Source organism: Ranitomeya imitator, chromosome 9 (genome assembly GCF_032444005.1).
Source record: "Ranitomeya imitator isolate aRanImi1 chromosome 9, aRanImi1.pri, whole genome shotgun sequence".
NCBI lineage: Eukaryota > Metazoa > Chordata > Amphibia > Anura > Dendrobatidae > Ranitomeya > Ranitomeya imitator.
Window position 1 is genome coordinate 32595390 of NC_091290.1, and position 15770 is coordinate 32611159.

General features: G+C 44.6%; 2 protein-coding genes across 2 annotated transcripts in view; one reads left to right on the plus strand and one right to left on the minus strand.

The window, feature by feature from the left end:
* Window positions 1-3156, minus strand: part of MUS81 (MUS81 structure-specific endonuclease subunit) — a 97825-nt gene extending 94669 nt beyond the window's left edge. The window contains exon 1 of the mRNA XM_069740560.1: window positions 3048-3156. The gene's annotated coding sequence lies outside the window, so the exon portion shown is untranslated. The remainder of the gene's footprint in view (window positions 1-3047) is intronic.
* On the plus strand, window positions 2616-11401 carry CFL1 (cofilin 1). The gene is made up of 4 exons (XM_069740564.1): window positions 2616-2787; window positions 7528-7835; window positions 10082-10158; window positions 10278-11401. Exons 1-4 carry the CDS (start codon window positions 2785-2787, stop codon window positions 10388-10390), a joined length of 501 nt encoding a protein of 166 aa, XP_069596665.1. The 5' UTR covers window positions 2616-2784; the 3' UTR covers window positions 10391-11401.
* The last annotated feature ends 4369 nt before the right edge of the window (window positions 11402-15770 follow it).

Here is a 15770-nt window from a genome sequence, read left to right on the forward strand (position 1 = left end):
TCATACACAAGCCCTATGGATCACACAACTCCCCTTATATATCATATACAAGCCCTATATATCACACAGCTCCCCCTCTATATCATACACAAGCCCTATGGATCACACAGCTCCCCCTCTATATCATACACAAGCCCTATATATCATACAGCTCCCCCTCTATATCATACACAAGCCTTATATATCACACAGCTCCCTATATATCATACACAAGCCCTATATATCACGCAGCTCCCCCTCTACATCATACACAAGCCCTATATATCATACAGCTCCCGCTATATATCATACACAAGCCCTATATATCATACAGCTCCCCCTCTATATCATACACAAGCCCTATATATCACACAGCTCCCATTATATATCATACACAAGCCCCATATATCATACAGCTCCCCCTCTATATCATACACAAGCCCTATAGATCACACAGCTCCCACTATATACCATAAACAAGCCCTATATATCACACAGCTCCCGCTAATGCCGCTATATACCATACACACGCCCTATATATCACACAGCTCCCGCTATATATCATACACAAGCCCTATATACCAGAGATGTCAAACTGCATTCCTCAAGGGCCACAAACAGGTAATGTTTTCAGGATTTCCTTGTATTGCACAGGTGATAATTTAATCACCTGCACAGAATGATTCCAGCACCTTGTGCAATACAAGGAAATCCTGAAAACATGACCTGTTTGCGGCCCTTGAGGAATGCAGTTTGACACCTCTGCTACATACCATACACAAGCCCTATATATCACAGCTCCTGCTATATACCATACACAAGCCCTATATATCACACAGCTCCCTATATATCACAGCTCCCCCTATATATCACACAGCTCCCGCTATATACCACACACAAGCCCTATATATCACACAGCTCCCTATATATCACAGCTCCCCCTATATATCACACAGCTCCCGCTATATATCATACACAAGCCCTATATATCACAGCTCCCTATATATCACACAGCTCCCGCTATATACCACACACAAGCCCTATATATCACACAGCTCCCTATATATCACAGTTCCCCCTATATATCACACAGCTCCCGCTATATATCATACACAAGCCCTATATATCACACAGCTCCCTATATATCACAGCTCCCGCTACATACCATACACAAGCCCTATATATCACACAGCTCCTGCTATATACCATACACAAGCCCTATATATCACACAGCTCCCTATATATCACACAGCTCCCACTATATACCACACACAAGCCCTATATATCACACAGCTCCCTATATATCACAGCTCCCCCTATATATCACACAGCTCCCGCTATATATCATACACAAGCCCTATATATCACACAGCTCCCGCTATATACCATACACAAGCCCTATATATCACACAGCTCCCTATATATCACACAACTCCCGCTATATACCATACACAAGCCCTATAGATCACACAGCTCCCGCTATATACCATACACAAACCCTATATATCACACAGCTCCCGGTATATACCATACACAAGCCCTATAGATCACACAGCTCCCTATATATCACACAGATCCCGCTATATACCATACACAAGCCCTATATATCACACAGCTCCCTGTATATATCACACAGCTCCCGGTATATACCATACACAAGTTCTATATATCACACAGCTCCCTGTATATATCACACAGCTCCCTATATATCACACAGATCCTGCTATATACCATACACAAGCCCTATAGATCACACAGCTCCCTATATATCACACAGCTCCCGGTATATACCATACACAAGCCCTATATATCACCCAGCTCCCTATATATCACACAGCTCCCTATATATCACACAGCTCCCGGTATATACCATACACAAGCCCTATATATCACCCAGCTCCCTATATATCACACAGCTCCCGGTATATACCATACACAAGCCCTATATATCACCCAGCTCCCTATATATCACAGCTCCCGCTATATACCATACACAAGCCCTATATATCACACAGCTCCCTATATATCACACAGCTCCCGGTATATACCATACACAAGCCCTATATATCACACAGATCCCGCTATATACCACACACAGCTCCCTATATATCACACAGCTCCCGGTATATACCATACACAAGCCCTATATATCACACAGCTCCCTATATATCACACAGCTCCCGGTATATACCATACACAAGTTCTATATATCACACAGCTCCCTGTATATATCACACAGCTCCCTATATATCACACAGCTCCCGGTATATACCATACACAAGCCCTATATATCACCCAGCTCCCTATATATCACAGCTCCCGCTATATACCATACACAAGCCCTATATATCACACAGCTCCCTATATATCACACAGCTCCCGGTATATACCATACACAAGCCCTATATATCACACAGATCCCGCTATATACCACACACAGCTCCCTATATATCACACAGCTCCCGGTATATACCATACACAAGCCCTATCTGACGCTGGTGACAGCGCTGGCCCCGCCCCTGTGTCAGGCAGTGGCTGCAGTAAGTAGAAGCTCCTCCCCCTCCGTCCTCTGCCTACAATCCCCGGCATGCCCTGCGCGCACAGACAGGAAGCCTGCCCCTCCCTCTTCATTGTGCAGCGCTTAAAGAAAGCGGAAGGAGGAGACGGAGAGGCTTCATTTCGGTGCGAGTGTGTCAGGCGGCTGCACGGTCTCTTTCTGTCATCTCCTGACGCTCCGGCTGCCTTCCCCTTCCTGCCTCCGGCTCCCTCTTCGCCTCATCTAACCCACTAACCCGAGAATACACCATGGTGAGTAGAGCGCTCAGGGGCGGGCGCCGCACTCTGCGGACGGGTCTACGCCCCAGTGCAGCCGGCGGGGGCCGCTCCCTCATGCCGCCATTTTCTGCCACCCCGTCAGTCAGGCAGCTTGTCGTGAGGTGCCACTTTTCCTCAGCCGTTATATCGGGAGGATTCGCTATAGCGCGGCTTGTCAGGGGGAACGGCCGGTGTGAGGAGGGTGACCCGGCGTGTGTGTGGGTGCAGACTATGCTTCGGCGGCCTGCTCTTACCGGTGACGTCTTGTGTAGTAACCGAGGCCGGCGGGCGGGGGCGCGCCCGGTGACGCGCTGTGTGCTGGGGGGGGCGCGCGCGCGCTCTTGTGGAAGAGATGAAAGGGCGGGAACGGCGCGCGCCGGCCGCTGGGTGTGGCCTGACGAATTAGAGCGCTGGCCCCGCCCCGTGTGTGTAAGGAGGAGGGGATTGGCTGGGACGCGCGGCTGCCTCGTAGCCTGCTCCATCCGCCTCACAAGGCGCGGCCCTGGCCTGACACTGCGCGGCGCCTCCTCCGGGTGACAGCACCGCGTGCTCTGCCTTGTCACTGGCGGCGACCCCCCCACCTCTGCCGTCAGTCTATTGGGGCGCATTAGTCACCGACGCCATTCCTGCGGTGACTGACCGCGTGATGTGAGACCGCTGACGGAGGCGGAGCCTGTGCTGTCATCCGGAACACGTGACCCCGTGCCAGCCACCCAGGGCTAATGGCAGGACCCGGGGAGAGGGGGCGGTTAACCCCTTCCAGGCCAGTTATCGTCACTCTTCTTGTAGGAGGAAAGTCACATGGCCTTTTTTTTTTTTTTTATACCCATAGCTTTGCATGACTTGCGTTTTGTTTTTCCTTCTCGTGGCCGTCTGTAGCTTTTGATACCATGTTCAGTTTACCTGTGATTGCTTCTTATTGCATTTTTGGGATGAGGGGGTGTAAAATGGCCAGCAGTTTTGGGGTTGAGTTGTACAGGCACCTCCTTTCTCCGTACGTCTGCTACGGTCATGGGATGTACAGTATCCTGCATTAGGGATGGGTGTAATACAAGACGTGAGTGACCAGTGGGGCATCAACTCCTTTAGAGCAGTTGTCAGGACTTGGACAAGTGAGCTAGTGCTAGATCAGTGGGGGGTGCCAGGTGTGGGACCTCCACTGATCAGCTGATACCTACTCCTCAGCAGTTATATGCTTGCGATGTATAGACGCGGAGTGCGGCTGCTGATTACTGCGCTTGTCTCCCATTAAAACGACTTGGAGCCGAGGTGCTGCAGATTTAAGCTAATTATTTAAGGTGGGTATTAGACCCCCAACTTTCATTTTGCTGATCAGATAACTCAAAACCCCCTCTAAAACCTTTTAAGGGACTGTACCCCTGTCTGATCTGTAATGTGCAATCTAGAACTAGAGATGAGTGAATTGATTTTAAGGGCCCTGACCAAGCAATCACATTGGTGGTCAGTATTCCCCTTAATCTGCGTCTTCTGAACTGCCAACTAATCAGTGCATACTGATGGCCATGGGGTTTAGCTGACACTTTAGTGCTTCCAGTCTATCTCCTCCTAAATAGTGACATTTATTTCAGTTTTTGCAACAAACCGTGGAATTGTATAGAACAAAAAACCTGACCTTCACCTTCATATAGTATGCACAGGTGCCTACTGCAATGAATGCATAACTTGCAAAAAGGAGGAACACGGCAACACTCTGTAGAGACCAATACACGTGCAAATACAAAATCTGGCTTTTTTAAACTTAATTGCTACATAAACTGTAATATAAAGTTTAAAAAAAATTGCACCTTTCTCATACCTAGAAGTCAACTTTTCTCATGTTTCTTCCACACAAATATGGGCCTGATTGCTCAGGGTATTGGACAGATTTGTAACTTAAAACACTTTAAATGTCACAATTTGTGCTAAATTCAGTTGTTTTACATATTCTCACTTGGAGTTTACGCCAGTCTTTGCTACCTGACAAGTTTATTAAAGTGAATGCCACTTTAGTGGTGTAAAGTACACCAGAATTGCACTCGGTCCCTGACTATAGTAATGGTTGGTGGAGGCACACCTTACTGGCCTCATAAAGACAATGTGGAAAATGTCAGGCTTGTCCAATACTTGGATAACCCCTTCTTGATATAAATGTTTGGCCCTGATAAAGTAAAAAACCTATACTCTCCTCCCATGCCAGTGCCATTCCAGCAGTATTGGCGCCTGCGGTCCCTGGACTATTCAGTGGTTGTTGTTACATGTGACCCTGGTGCCCAATCAGTGCTGGCATTGCGGTCTTCACCTTTGGGCAAATCAGTCATGAAGAGGAAGTCCGAGCTGCTGCTGATCTCTTCTTCATGTTTAATTTGACAGAAGGTGGGGACAGTGACACCAGCAGTGATTGGGTGCCAGGGTCATGTCACACAGCATGGGAGTCCCAGGGAGAGGATATACTGACACTGTGGGAATGGTGTCGGCACAGGAGGGGAGTGTAGGCTTTATTTTATTTGGGCCAGTAGGGTATGATAAAAAGTTGTCCAGGTAGTGGACAACTTTAATTGAGGCCTAAATTTCTACCTGTCACAAAGCTTTTTGGATGGGTCAGTAGATGAATGTCTGTTTGTGCTTAAAGGGAAAGTATTGAGAACAAAACCTCAGGCATCTTTAGGCTATGTGCACACGATGCTGATTTAGTTTGTGCAGAAAAAAATGCTGCAGATCCAAACACTGCAGATCCGCAAAGCTATTTACAGTGCAATGTTAATAGCAAAAAAAAATGCTGTGCTAATGGGGCGGAAAATTCCACATGAAAAACGCTGCGGATCAAAAGTAGCATGTTGCTTTTGTGCAGATCTGCAGCATTTCTGCACCCTTCCATTGTAGAAATCCACAGGGGTAAAACACATGAAATCTGCAACAAAAGACAAAATCCGCATAAAAAAACGTCAAATCTGCACCTACGTTTTCTGCCAGGTGATGCAGATTTTGTGCAGAAAATTCTGCACCCAATCTGCAACATGTGCACACATCAAATTGGGCTATGGCTAAACTTGTGAAAACCCTCTAATGAGAAATTTATAAAATAATCAGTGCTCTGTAAAAGGAAGAAAAATCCTCACTGGTTAGTATACACGCCCTGCAGAGATGGTGCCATATAGTAATATGGCTGCTATAGGGAAGCACTCCGGTGATTGCATGCAAGACCACTGAAACCTGTCATGGATATAGTGCCATCCCTGTCAGACATGCATATGCCCTTGGCTGTGGAGACTGTAAAACATGGACTGACTCCTAAAATGGGTACAGTAGTACTGTAAATGTGTTCATAAGAATTTGGGAGCATTATAAAACATCCTATAAATGTCTGTCCTGATCTAAGGATCTGGGCTTATAGTTGAGATGAATCTGTGCTGCATTTCATGTACATGCTCAGTAGTGACCTGGGCTGGGGAGCGAGTCATGGAAATGTCTGACTTGGTTTGGCTACAGACTCCGGACCTCCTATTATAGCAGCCTGTACCCACTGAAGTCAATCGGTGTGAGCTGCTGCAACCCTTTAGGCCATAAAGTGGAAGTGGTTTTCTACTTCTAAACCAATTCTGTTTGCTAGAAGTTGGCTGGAAGAGACTGCAGGGTCGCTCTACGTTTGTGGTGTGACCATGCATGTTGGGCTATATTGGGGTGGTGTCACTTATTGAGCTTTAATGCCAGAATTGGCACACAGCTGCACTAAGAGTTTTGGTGGTCTTGTGCCATTTTCACCCAGCTCTGACAGTGGGCAGAAGCATGGCAACCCCTACTCATCAAATTCATAGCTAGCTATGGAGGAGGTAGTGTCACCTCAAGACCACGGTGTAACGAGCCTGTCTTGCTGAATCCAGCCCTTAATCCTATGATGCTAGCTATAGTTGTTTGCAAGAACTAGTCAGGTTCCAGCTGCTTTTGTTAGTTTTTCCTTTTGTAAGTCCAGAAAAGACCAGACTTGTAGCTTCTGGCTAACAGCCACCTAAGGTGTATGGCCTTTTATTTATTCCAGGAGGCTTTCTTTGATTCCCCCATACATGAATGTTCAACTTGGCAGCGCATGCTTGTTTCCAGGGGGCAGGATGGAGCAAACTGCTGCCATACATCTCTAGTTGCTGATCCTCCAAGGGGTAGAAAATTGGGCCTTCTAATGCAATATGCTTGATTTCTTCTCCATCCCTTGACATCTTTCACAAAGGAGCTGCTCTCAGCCCCCATACACATTAGATGGCTCAGCTGGCATGTGTATTGGTGGGGTATCTTGAGATGCACTTTTCTCACTTTTAATTAAAGTGCCAATCGATCTAATTTCCTATTCCTGTGGCAAATTAGGGAAGAGCAAGGCTGACCTGTCTTAAAAGCAAAGTAACATGACACATATAATGCTGGACATCCACCACTTGTGTAATTACCAGTCACTATAAACTGATTCTGCTGCATTCTGTGCAGGGCTTCCTAATAATCCCAATGACAATCCTGGGTGCCAACCTCCAGAGTACTGTTAGATGACTGGGTATGACTAATGGGGTGTGATCTCATGTGGGTGTGGAGATGACTGCTGCTACCAATACAATGGTCCCTTTGTATATGCTGCAATGGTGGGCTACATGACATAATGGCTTGGAAGACTGCTGCTCTTTTCTTTCCTTTTGGCCTGAGAAACCCCTCTTTGATCTCCCCCTTCACTCTATTTCTTTTACTGTTCTCTTCTAGGCCTCTGGAGTGATGGTTTCCGATGTTGTCGTTGAAATCTTCAATGCAATGAAGGTTCGCAAGTCCTGTACTTCTGAGGAGGCAAAGAAGCGCCTGAAGGCTGTCATATTCTGCCTGAGTCCTGACAAGAAAACAATTATTCCAGAAGAAGGCAAACAGATCTTAGTAGGAGATTGTGGTGAAAAAATCGGCGATCCCTACAAGTACTTTGTGGAAATGCTACCCTGTGATGACTGCCGCTATGCCCTATATGACTGCTGCTATGAAACAAAGGAGACTAGGAAGGAGGACCTTGTCTTTTTCTTCTGGTGAGATGCTGAGACAGAAATTGCACTAGGAATTCAGAAAGTAATCCTTCAAGAGGAAATGTCACTTGCTAATCAAGTTGGGCAATAATTCTGATGTATCAATAGGTAGACAATAAATGTGACTGCTGGGACCTTAGCTGTTCAGACACTTAACTTCTGTTAGCATGGTACAGATAGCTGTAAGGAGATTTCCTAGGAAATATTACATGACATAGATTTTTATTTTAGTAGAAGATCTTTGGATGTCACATTCTCAATACAAGAATTTGCAGGTTGACTGTGCTAATCTAAAGGGTTGTTGTGTAGCTGGGTGCAATAATATGGAAACTGTTCCACCCTGTGATGGACATCTGTAGAATCATAAAAGGGGTTGTCTGGTCATGTCATTGACTGCAGACTTCTGAATCTGGTCACCATGCAATATGCATGCGGTCAGGATTCACTGGTATTGACTAATTTGCAAACTTCCAGCCACATTCAGACTAGGTGTGCTTGGCTTGCATCAATACAACTGAATTGGGAGAAGCAGAGCATGTCTAGTAGGCATGTGGATACCCACACTCGCCAGCAGTGAAGCCCTGCCGTATATTCACCATGTGCTTTCAGAAGTCTGCAGAGTAACTACAGACTTATTAGAGCAGACAACTTATTTAATGTTGGAAACCATGAATATTCATGAATCTTCTGCTCATATCTTCCAGATCCTGAGTTTACCACTTGTAGTTTCATGCACGTACTCGTTGTTCTCTTGGTTGGATACAATATGATCTTGCCTCCTGTACAAAGGGTTTTTTTTTTTTTTTTTAAATCATGATGCCCTCCTTAATGAAGAGGGTCTTCCTGTAATTTAAAGACTCAACTTGTGCATGGGTTGCACTTGGTTTTGGAATGACCTGCAGACTTGTGTCTTTTGGAAGATGGCTGCCATGTATTTTTTTTTTTTCTTTTCTTCTGATCTTCCAGTTAGTAACATGATTACTGGCCATGGAGGACTCTTACTACCACCTCTTAAGAGTTTGTAATATATAGGTAAAGTGTCACTAATCCAGTGTGTTTTTGTTTTTAAATCAAAGGCAGTATTTGTATATGGTAGATTCTGCACCAAAAAAGTAAAGCCTCAGACTTGTAACACTTCAGTTAAAATACTCATGTAACACACTTGTGGCAAAATCCACTAACTTTTTTTTTTTTCTTTCTTTCTTTTGATTTTGTGTGAACCTAACTGGGCACCATATTTTGGCACATCTGACTTGGTCACACTTGTCTTGTTCGGCAGCACCTGAGTCCAGAAAGTTACTGATGGATCAGTTTAATTGGAAATCCCAATTAACCTTGGAGTGGGTATGGGGACTGATGTGAAATGCAGCAGTTTATACATGGCATATACATTTATACATGGCATAAGCAAGGCACATAATCAATAATTTAATTTCCAATAAAATGCTAACTCTACTTTCCAACCTTGGCCATCTTAAACAGTCAAGTATCTAGGCTCTTGTTATGGCATGTGTTTGGAAATGTGGTGGATCCAAGCTTTTTTTTTTTTTTTTTAAACAGTCTTTTTGATCATCATATACTTCATTCTGCTGCTTATGAACACAAATGTGAACTAACACATAAAGCAAGAGACCACTTAAGATTACTTTTCTTCTTACCTGTGCAATGATCTCCCTCCACAGATCATGCAAATCATTCAGGGTTACAATAGTGTAGCTTTTACAGCTGATGTAACTTGTAGTTTAACAGATCTGTAAGCTACTAATTGTCAGATGAACCAGTGCATTCATTGTAATGATGCCATTAGAGTTAAGGACAGCCATGGACTACGTTAGTCTAGTTCAGTAGACTGAGTATCCCAACTTTGTGAGCTGTTAAAGGCAAGAACCCTTTCAAGACACTTTGCCTTAAACTGTCAATAGTGACTTGAGTATAGATTAGTATGACACTTTCACATAGTACTTGGTGACTGTAGTTTTGTCCAAACCCTAAACACCCTGACTACCCCAGCATAAGCTAGCTCTGCCACAGCCTAAACTGGAACCAGTTCAATGTGCAGGCACCAGAGCTGTTTTCCATTGATGTGACCTGGTCCATTGATTTAGCAGCTCTTACTCTCAGATTTGGAGGATTGTGATTACTCCTAATGGGCTACCAATCTGGCATCCATAAAATAAAAATCTTACACCGCTGAGGATTTGGTTTGGATGCCCCAGTACTAAATACTTTTGGTTTTTTGTTTTTCTCAGGGCTCCTGATGAAGCTCCACTGAAAAGCAAAATGATATATGCCAGTTCTAAAGATGCAATCAAGAAGAAATTTGCAGGTGAGTACCTGAAACTAATCTAATTATATACACATTTGTGAAAATGGGTGACATTCTCACTTATACTTTTTTCTTTTTTTTTTTTTTTTTTTTTTTTTTTCCCCCCCTCCCTTTTTCAGGTTGTAAGCACGAGGTGCAGGTAAACAACAGAGCTGATATAAGAGACCGTTGTACCCTGGCTGAGAAACTTGGTGGCAACACTGTCACCTCTGTGGAAGGAATACCTCTGTGAAGACCTCATTGCCTCCACTCCCAGTGTCTGTGCCACTTCTTAAAGGGGCTTCCATGTTATGATCCCCCAACAGGGTCTCCTGTTACCCTTGAACCCTACACTCTCTTGATGAGGGAATCATTCATTCTACAAGCAGGCTTCTCCTTCAAGCCATCCCCCTGCCCAAGCAGGCATTAATGTCCCTGTAGTTCATTTTGGTTTTTCTTTTTTCATTCCAACAGAGGCAGCTTTCCATCCTAGTTATGAACTGGTCCTCCTGCCCCTTCACTTGTCACTTGCCTCCTAAGCTGAGTTATTTTGCCAAATGCAACCTGGCATCTTACCCTTTTTTTTTTTTTTTTCTCACTGCTCGGTGGTTACAAAACTGGGCTCTGTAGATGTGGATACCGTAATCTAGAACTTAAACATGATGCAAATTGTGGATCAAACTGCGACCCGTAACATGCTGCTTGTGGGTTGGCCTCTAACATTCCCAGAACCAGCTTTTCATTTTGTCAGATGATCGCACCTCCAAATTCCTCTTTTGTGCAACATTCCCTTTTTTGGTTACCCTCCTGGCATTTTGCAGGGTATTAAGTACTTGTAGCTATGTTAGGAAACCTTTTTAAGAAGCTTGTAATGGCACCTTTAATTGTAAACCTCCAGTAGCACAGAATTCCTTTAACTTAAGCAGAGTATAGGACACGGCTCTTTGCTCCAGTCCAGCATTCCATATTTCGTTTTTTGAAATAGATGGCCGCACATTAAGTATATGGTTTTTTTTTTTTTTGCCAATTTCCTCAATTTGACGACCCTTATTTGGACACTTGTGTGTTTAGAGGTGGGTCTATTGGGAGGGTAAAGAAATAGACGACTGAAACCTTTCACCACCTACAACTCCCTTTTCCCCCAAACCCCTGCCCCTCAGTCACTTGTTCATTGCGGTCTTTAATTCCTTTTGTCTTGCGTTACTAATATGGAAGTCATAATGGCAGATCTGACATTAATAAACCAATAAAGGAATCAGTTTCATGTGGTATTTTGTTTTTTATGGTGCCATTTCCTTAAAGGAGATTTTTTTTTTTTTTTTTTCCCAAAATGACATGATGGGTATTAAATGTGTGGTGGTAAGGAGGGGAGGACCACTTGCACTTGCTGAGGCTGTTCAATCCACAGAGGAGAATCTACATCTACTGGTCCAGTCGGTCTTCAGATGCGGTGAAGAGTAACTGCAGCGGTCTCCCCAGATGCAGTTACTGGGGTAATGTATAGAGCCTTTGAGGGTCTGGGGCAGTTTGGTTGTCTTAAAGGTTTGCATCTGTGCACAGTGGTCCTGATTTTTAGACTGGCATCTTACAGGCCAGTGTTAAAAGGCTTGCTGGCCCAAGATTTGCCAAAAAATTGGAAATGTCCACCTCTTCAACTCGCTTGTCCCTCCTCAAAAGTCAGTACAGCCAAAGCCAGTTTACACCTAGCTTGGACCAGGTTCACATATTATGGCCACACATCAGGACTTCAGTCTGAAGAACTGGATGCAGGCACATCACCAACAAGGATGTGGACTGCCTTGGTCTGCTTTATTAGTTTGTGCTCAGATCCCATCTCTCCACAGTGACTGTTCAGGCAGAGGGCGGTGCGCACACTAATACGTCATAGCGCCCTCTGACCTGAACAGTTGCTGCAGAAGACGGAGCGTCGGTGGGACGAGGAAAGGTGAAAATGCTCCCGGCGCAGTCCCTGGCAGCTTCTTCCAGACAGATGGTCTCCAGCACCCACACCGCTCATTACAGTAATGAATATGCAGCTCCACACCTATGGGAGTTAAGTCCAGTCATTACTTTAATGAGTGGTACCATACGGAGCCAGAGACCATGGGACATGCAGGGACTGTGCCAGGAGCAGGTGAGTATTTGAGTTATCGCTCCCCCTCACCTGCCAACCATGACTCGAGCATAAGCCAAGAGTCATAAGCCAAAAATGGGCTGAAAATCTCCGTTTTTACTAGAGTATATACAGTATTGAGAATTGCCCAATCAATAAAAAAAAAAATTAACCTGCTTGCTAAGTGGCATAGCAAGAAAGTCAAAACACCAGATTTTATTTTTGGTCACCGTGACATTGCATTGAAATGAAATAGGCAATCAAAAAAACATATCTGCACAAAAAAGTAAAAAATGTCGTCTTCACCACTTAGATTAAACAAAATCTAGACATGTTTGGTGTCTAGGAACTCAAAGACCCAGAGAATCCTAATAGGTTACTTTTAGCATTTTTAGTGAACCTACTAAAAAAAAGGCCAAACAAAGTGTGGGATTGCACTTATCTTGCAATTTCACCACACTTGGATTTTTTTTTTTCCTATTTTCTAGTACACAACATAATAAACCAATGCTGTTCAAAAGTACAACTCATCCTGCCAAAAACAAGCCCTCACATAGCCATACTGACAGAAAAAGTTATGGCTCTGGGAAGAAAGGGTGAAAAACAAAAACGTCTCCAGGTGTAAAGATGCGCTGTTGCCATAAATGTGTTTCCTGGACGTCCCTCCTGACAGCACCTCCGGGAGGTAGTCCTTCAAATCCTTGATGGGGACAAGAACACAGAAGAGGTTAAAGCTCCCCTCCCTACCACCTCTCAGAAATCCTGGAGAGTGTTCCCATGCTTAAACATCACTACAGATGCAAGCCTCGGGGATTGGGAGCCCACAGGAAAGGTCATTACTTCCAAGAAACCTGGTCTACATCAGTGTGCAACAGTTCCTCAAACTACAGGGAGTACAGAGCAGTCTGGGGAGCACTGAGGGGATGCCAAGAAGAGCTTCAGGATCTTCTTGACCGGAGTATCCTTCCTCCTACTTTGGGAAAGTTCAAGGCACCGTCACTTATGGAAACTCAGTATTCTCCTGGGCAGAGCTCAAAGTAAAATCAATCACGGCAGTACACCTGAGAGGCTCAAAAAATCCACAGACTTCTTGAGCGGGGAGAAGGTTCAACTCACGGAATGGTCTCTAAACGAAGAGGTCTTTGTTCAGCTGACCCAGCACTGGGGTACATCAGAGATCCTTCTTTGCCTCAAGAATAAATACAAAAACAAAAGAATTCTCATTACATCCAGGAGACAATCCAACTGGGGTAAATGCCTTGGCACAGATCTGAGATATGGGACTCGCACCTTTCTGCCACGCTAATACAGAGAGTTCTAAGGAAGATCCAGGAGAGCCAGGCATCGGTAATCCTAATAGTCCCATACTGGCCTAAAGGAGGCTTGGTTCTCCCTTTTAAAGTGGATGGTGTTTGAAGACCCAATTCCCCTACCATCAAGACGGGATCTTCTGATGCAGGGCCCTCTGGTTCATCAAAATCTAGAGATATTACAGCTGTTGGCTTGGATCCTGAGACCAAAGAGTTCGTCAGAAAGTCATCTCTACCATACAAAAGAGCAGAAAGCTGGTAACCTCAGCTATATATCTAAAGGTCTGGAAGAAATTCTGTTCACAAAGTACAGTTCCAGTATCCATCACTTGGTCCAAATATTGCTCAGAGTCTAGATTTCCTTCAGGTTGGCTTTGATAGGGGTCGGAGGCCTAGTACGTTGAAGGTACAGATTTCAGCCCCGAGTTCTTTTTTGACTATCCACTGGCCAATCATCCCTGGGTATCAAGATTCATTAAAGCTACTCAGGGTATTATGCCCATAATACATAGCTCGGGGCCCCCTGGGATAACAACTTAGTTCTAAACGAACTATGCAAAAATCCATACGAGGCGTTAGACCAGGCAGACCTAAGGTCTGAAACAGTCAAAGCAGTCTTCCTAGTAGCAATAACTCCAGCAAGGTGTATAGGCGAGATCCAGGCCCTTTCCATAAGAGACCCGTATTTAAAGATTCAGGAGGACTGTATCATCTTAAAATTGGATCCTGCTTTTCTTCCCAAGGTGGTTACTGACTTCCACAGGAATCGGGATATCATGTTACCCACTTTCTGCCGAAACTACAGCAATGAGAGAGAACTCTCTCTTCACTCCTTGGACGTTAAAAGTCCAGTGCTACAATACTTAAAACTCACAGAGAGCTGCAGAGTGGACTCTACCCTCTTCGTCCAGATGGCCGGAAAGAACAAAGGGAAGAAGGCTTCAGACGCTACTCTAGCCAGATGAATAAAGTCGACAATTAGTGCAGCGTATGTCTTGGCGGGAAAGACTCTGTCGGAAAACCTCAGGGCTCACTCTCTGAGAGCAATCTCGGCTTTGTGGGCAGAGAGTGCTGGGGCATCCATGGAACAGATCTGCAGGGCCGGGACTTGGTCACCTTTTGCAGGCATAAGTTGGACATTCTGTCAAACCAATAGACGGTCTTTGGAAGGAAAGTCCTCCAAGCCTTAATCCCGCCCTAGCAGGAGTTACTTGGTATTTCTCCTGGTGGTGCTCTCAGGGGGGACATACTGGTAAGTAGGAATTGGTCCTACCGGTAATGGTGTTTCCAGAAGACCATCAAGACAGCACCCCTTATATACCCTCCCTTGAATTTCCTGTCTGATTTGTGATGTGAACATGTGTAGAGAGGAGGTTCAATAAAATATTTGTTGCATCCATCCTGGTGTGGTACTTGGGGAAAATCACTGAATGGTGGTGAGGAGGAGGAGCTACTTAACCTTCTTTGTCCCTGTCCCTATCAAGGATAAGACTGACAACCTCCTGGTGGTGCAGTCATGATGGACTCCTGGAAACAACATTACTGGTAGGACTTATTCCTACTTTTTTTGTTTGTTTTAATAATGTAAGTTCCGCTATCCTGAATCTGGTGTTTTATTTTTTGTTTCTGCTCTTCTCTGTTCATGATATGTCCTCTTAATCTAAATATTGTTGTCTTAGACAAATGTGTGTGTCTTTATGGATTACTCCCCTTTGGCTAAAAAGAAAAAATACCTATGGGGAGGGCATATCTCAGAAATGGGAGAGGTGTAGGAACATAGCAAAAACATCAGATTCACTAAAACAGTAAGTGTGCTACCTAAAGCTACCACTAGTAGGAGCTAATTTCCTACTGGTATACATTGAACTCGATGATAACAGTACGTTGCAACCTCTTAAAAGGGATGGATCTGATGTGCCAACAGTGGACAGTCACAGCCTAGCTGTCTGGTCCATAGTGCTCAAGATCTCGACCGATGGTCGATTAAATCGTGCGTATGCAAGGCATTCTGCCGCTTATATCTGCGTATGCATCGCCTGCTCAGAAGAGCTGGATAAATCATGCACACCATCAATTCGCGGCAGCAGGCACTAAATCTGTGTCTATGCAAAGGATTTGAATCTCCGATATCAATAAAACTATTAACCAAGACCGAAATTATGAGCTAAATGTTGCATGGTGTTAAAAGAGAGAAATTCACTTGTCATTTT

Bases quoted from the DNA above. Each gene is read 5' to 3' on its own strand.
- CFL1 (XM_069740564.1), top strand. The intron at 7,836-10,081 runs GTGAGATGCTGA...TGTTTTTCTCAG, and splicing joins GACCTTGTCTTTTTCTTCTG to GGCTCCTGATGAAGCTCCAC. The intron at 10,159-10,277 runs GTGAGTACCTGA...TCCCTTTTTCAG, and splicing joins AATCAAGAAGAAATTTGCAG to GTTGTAAGCACGAGGTGCAG.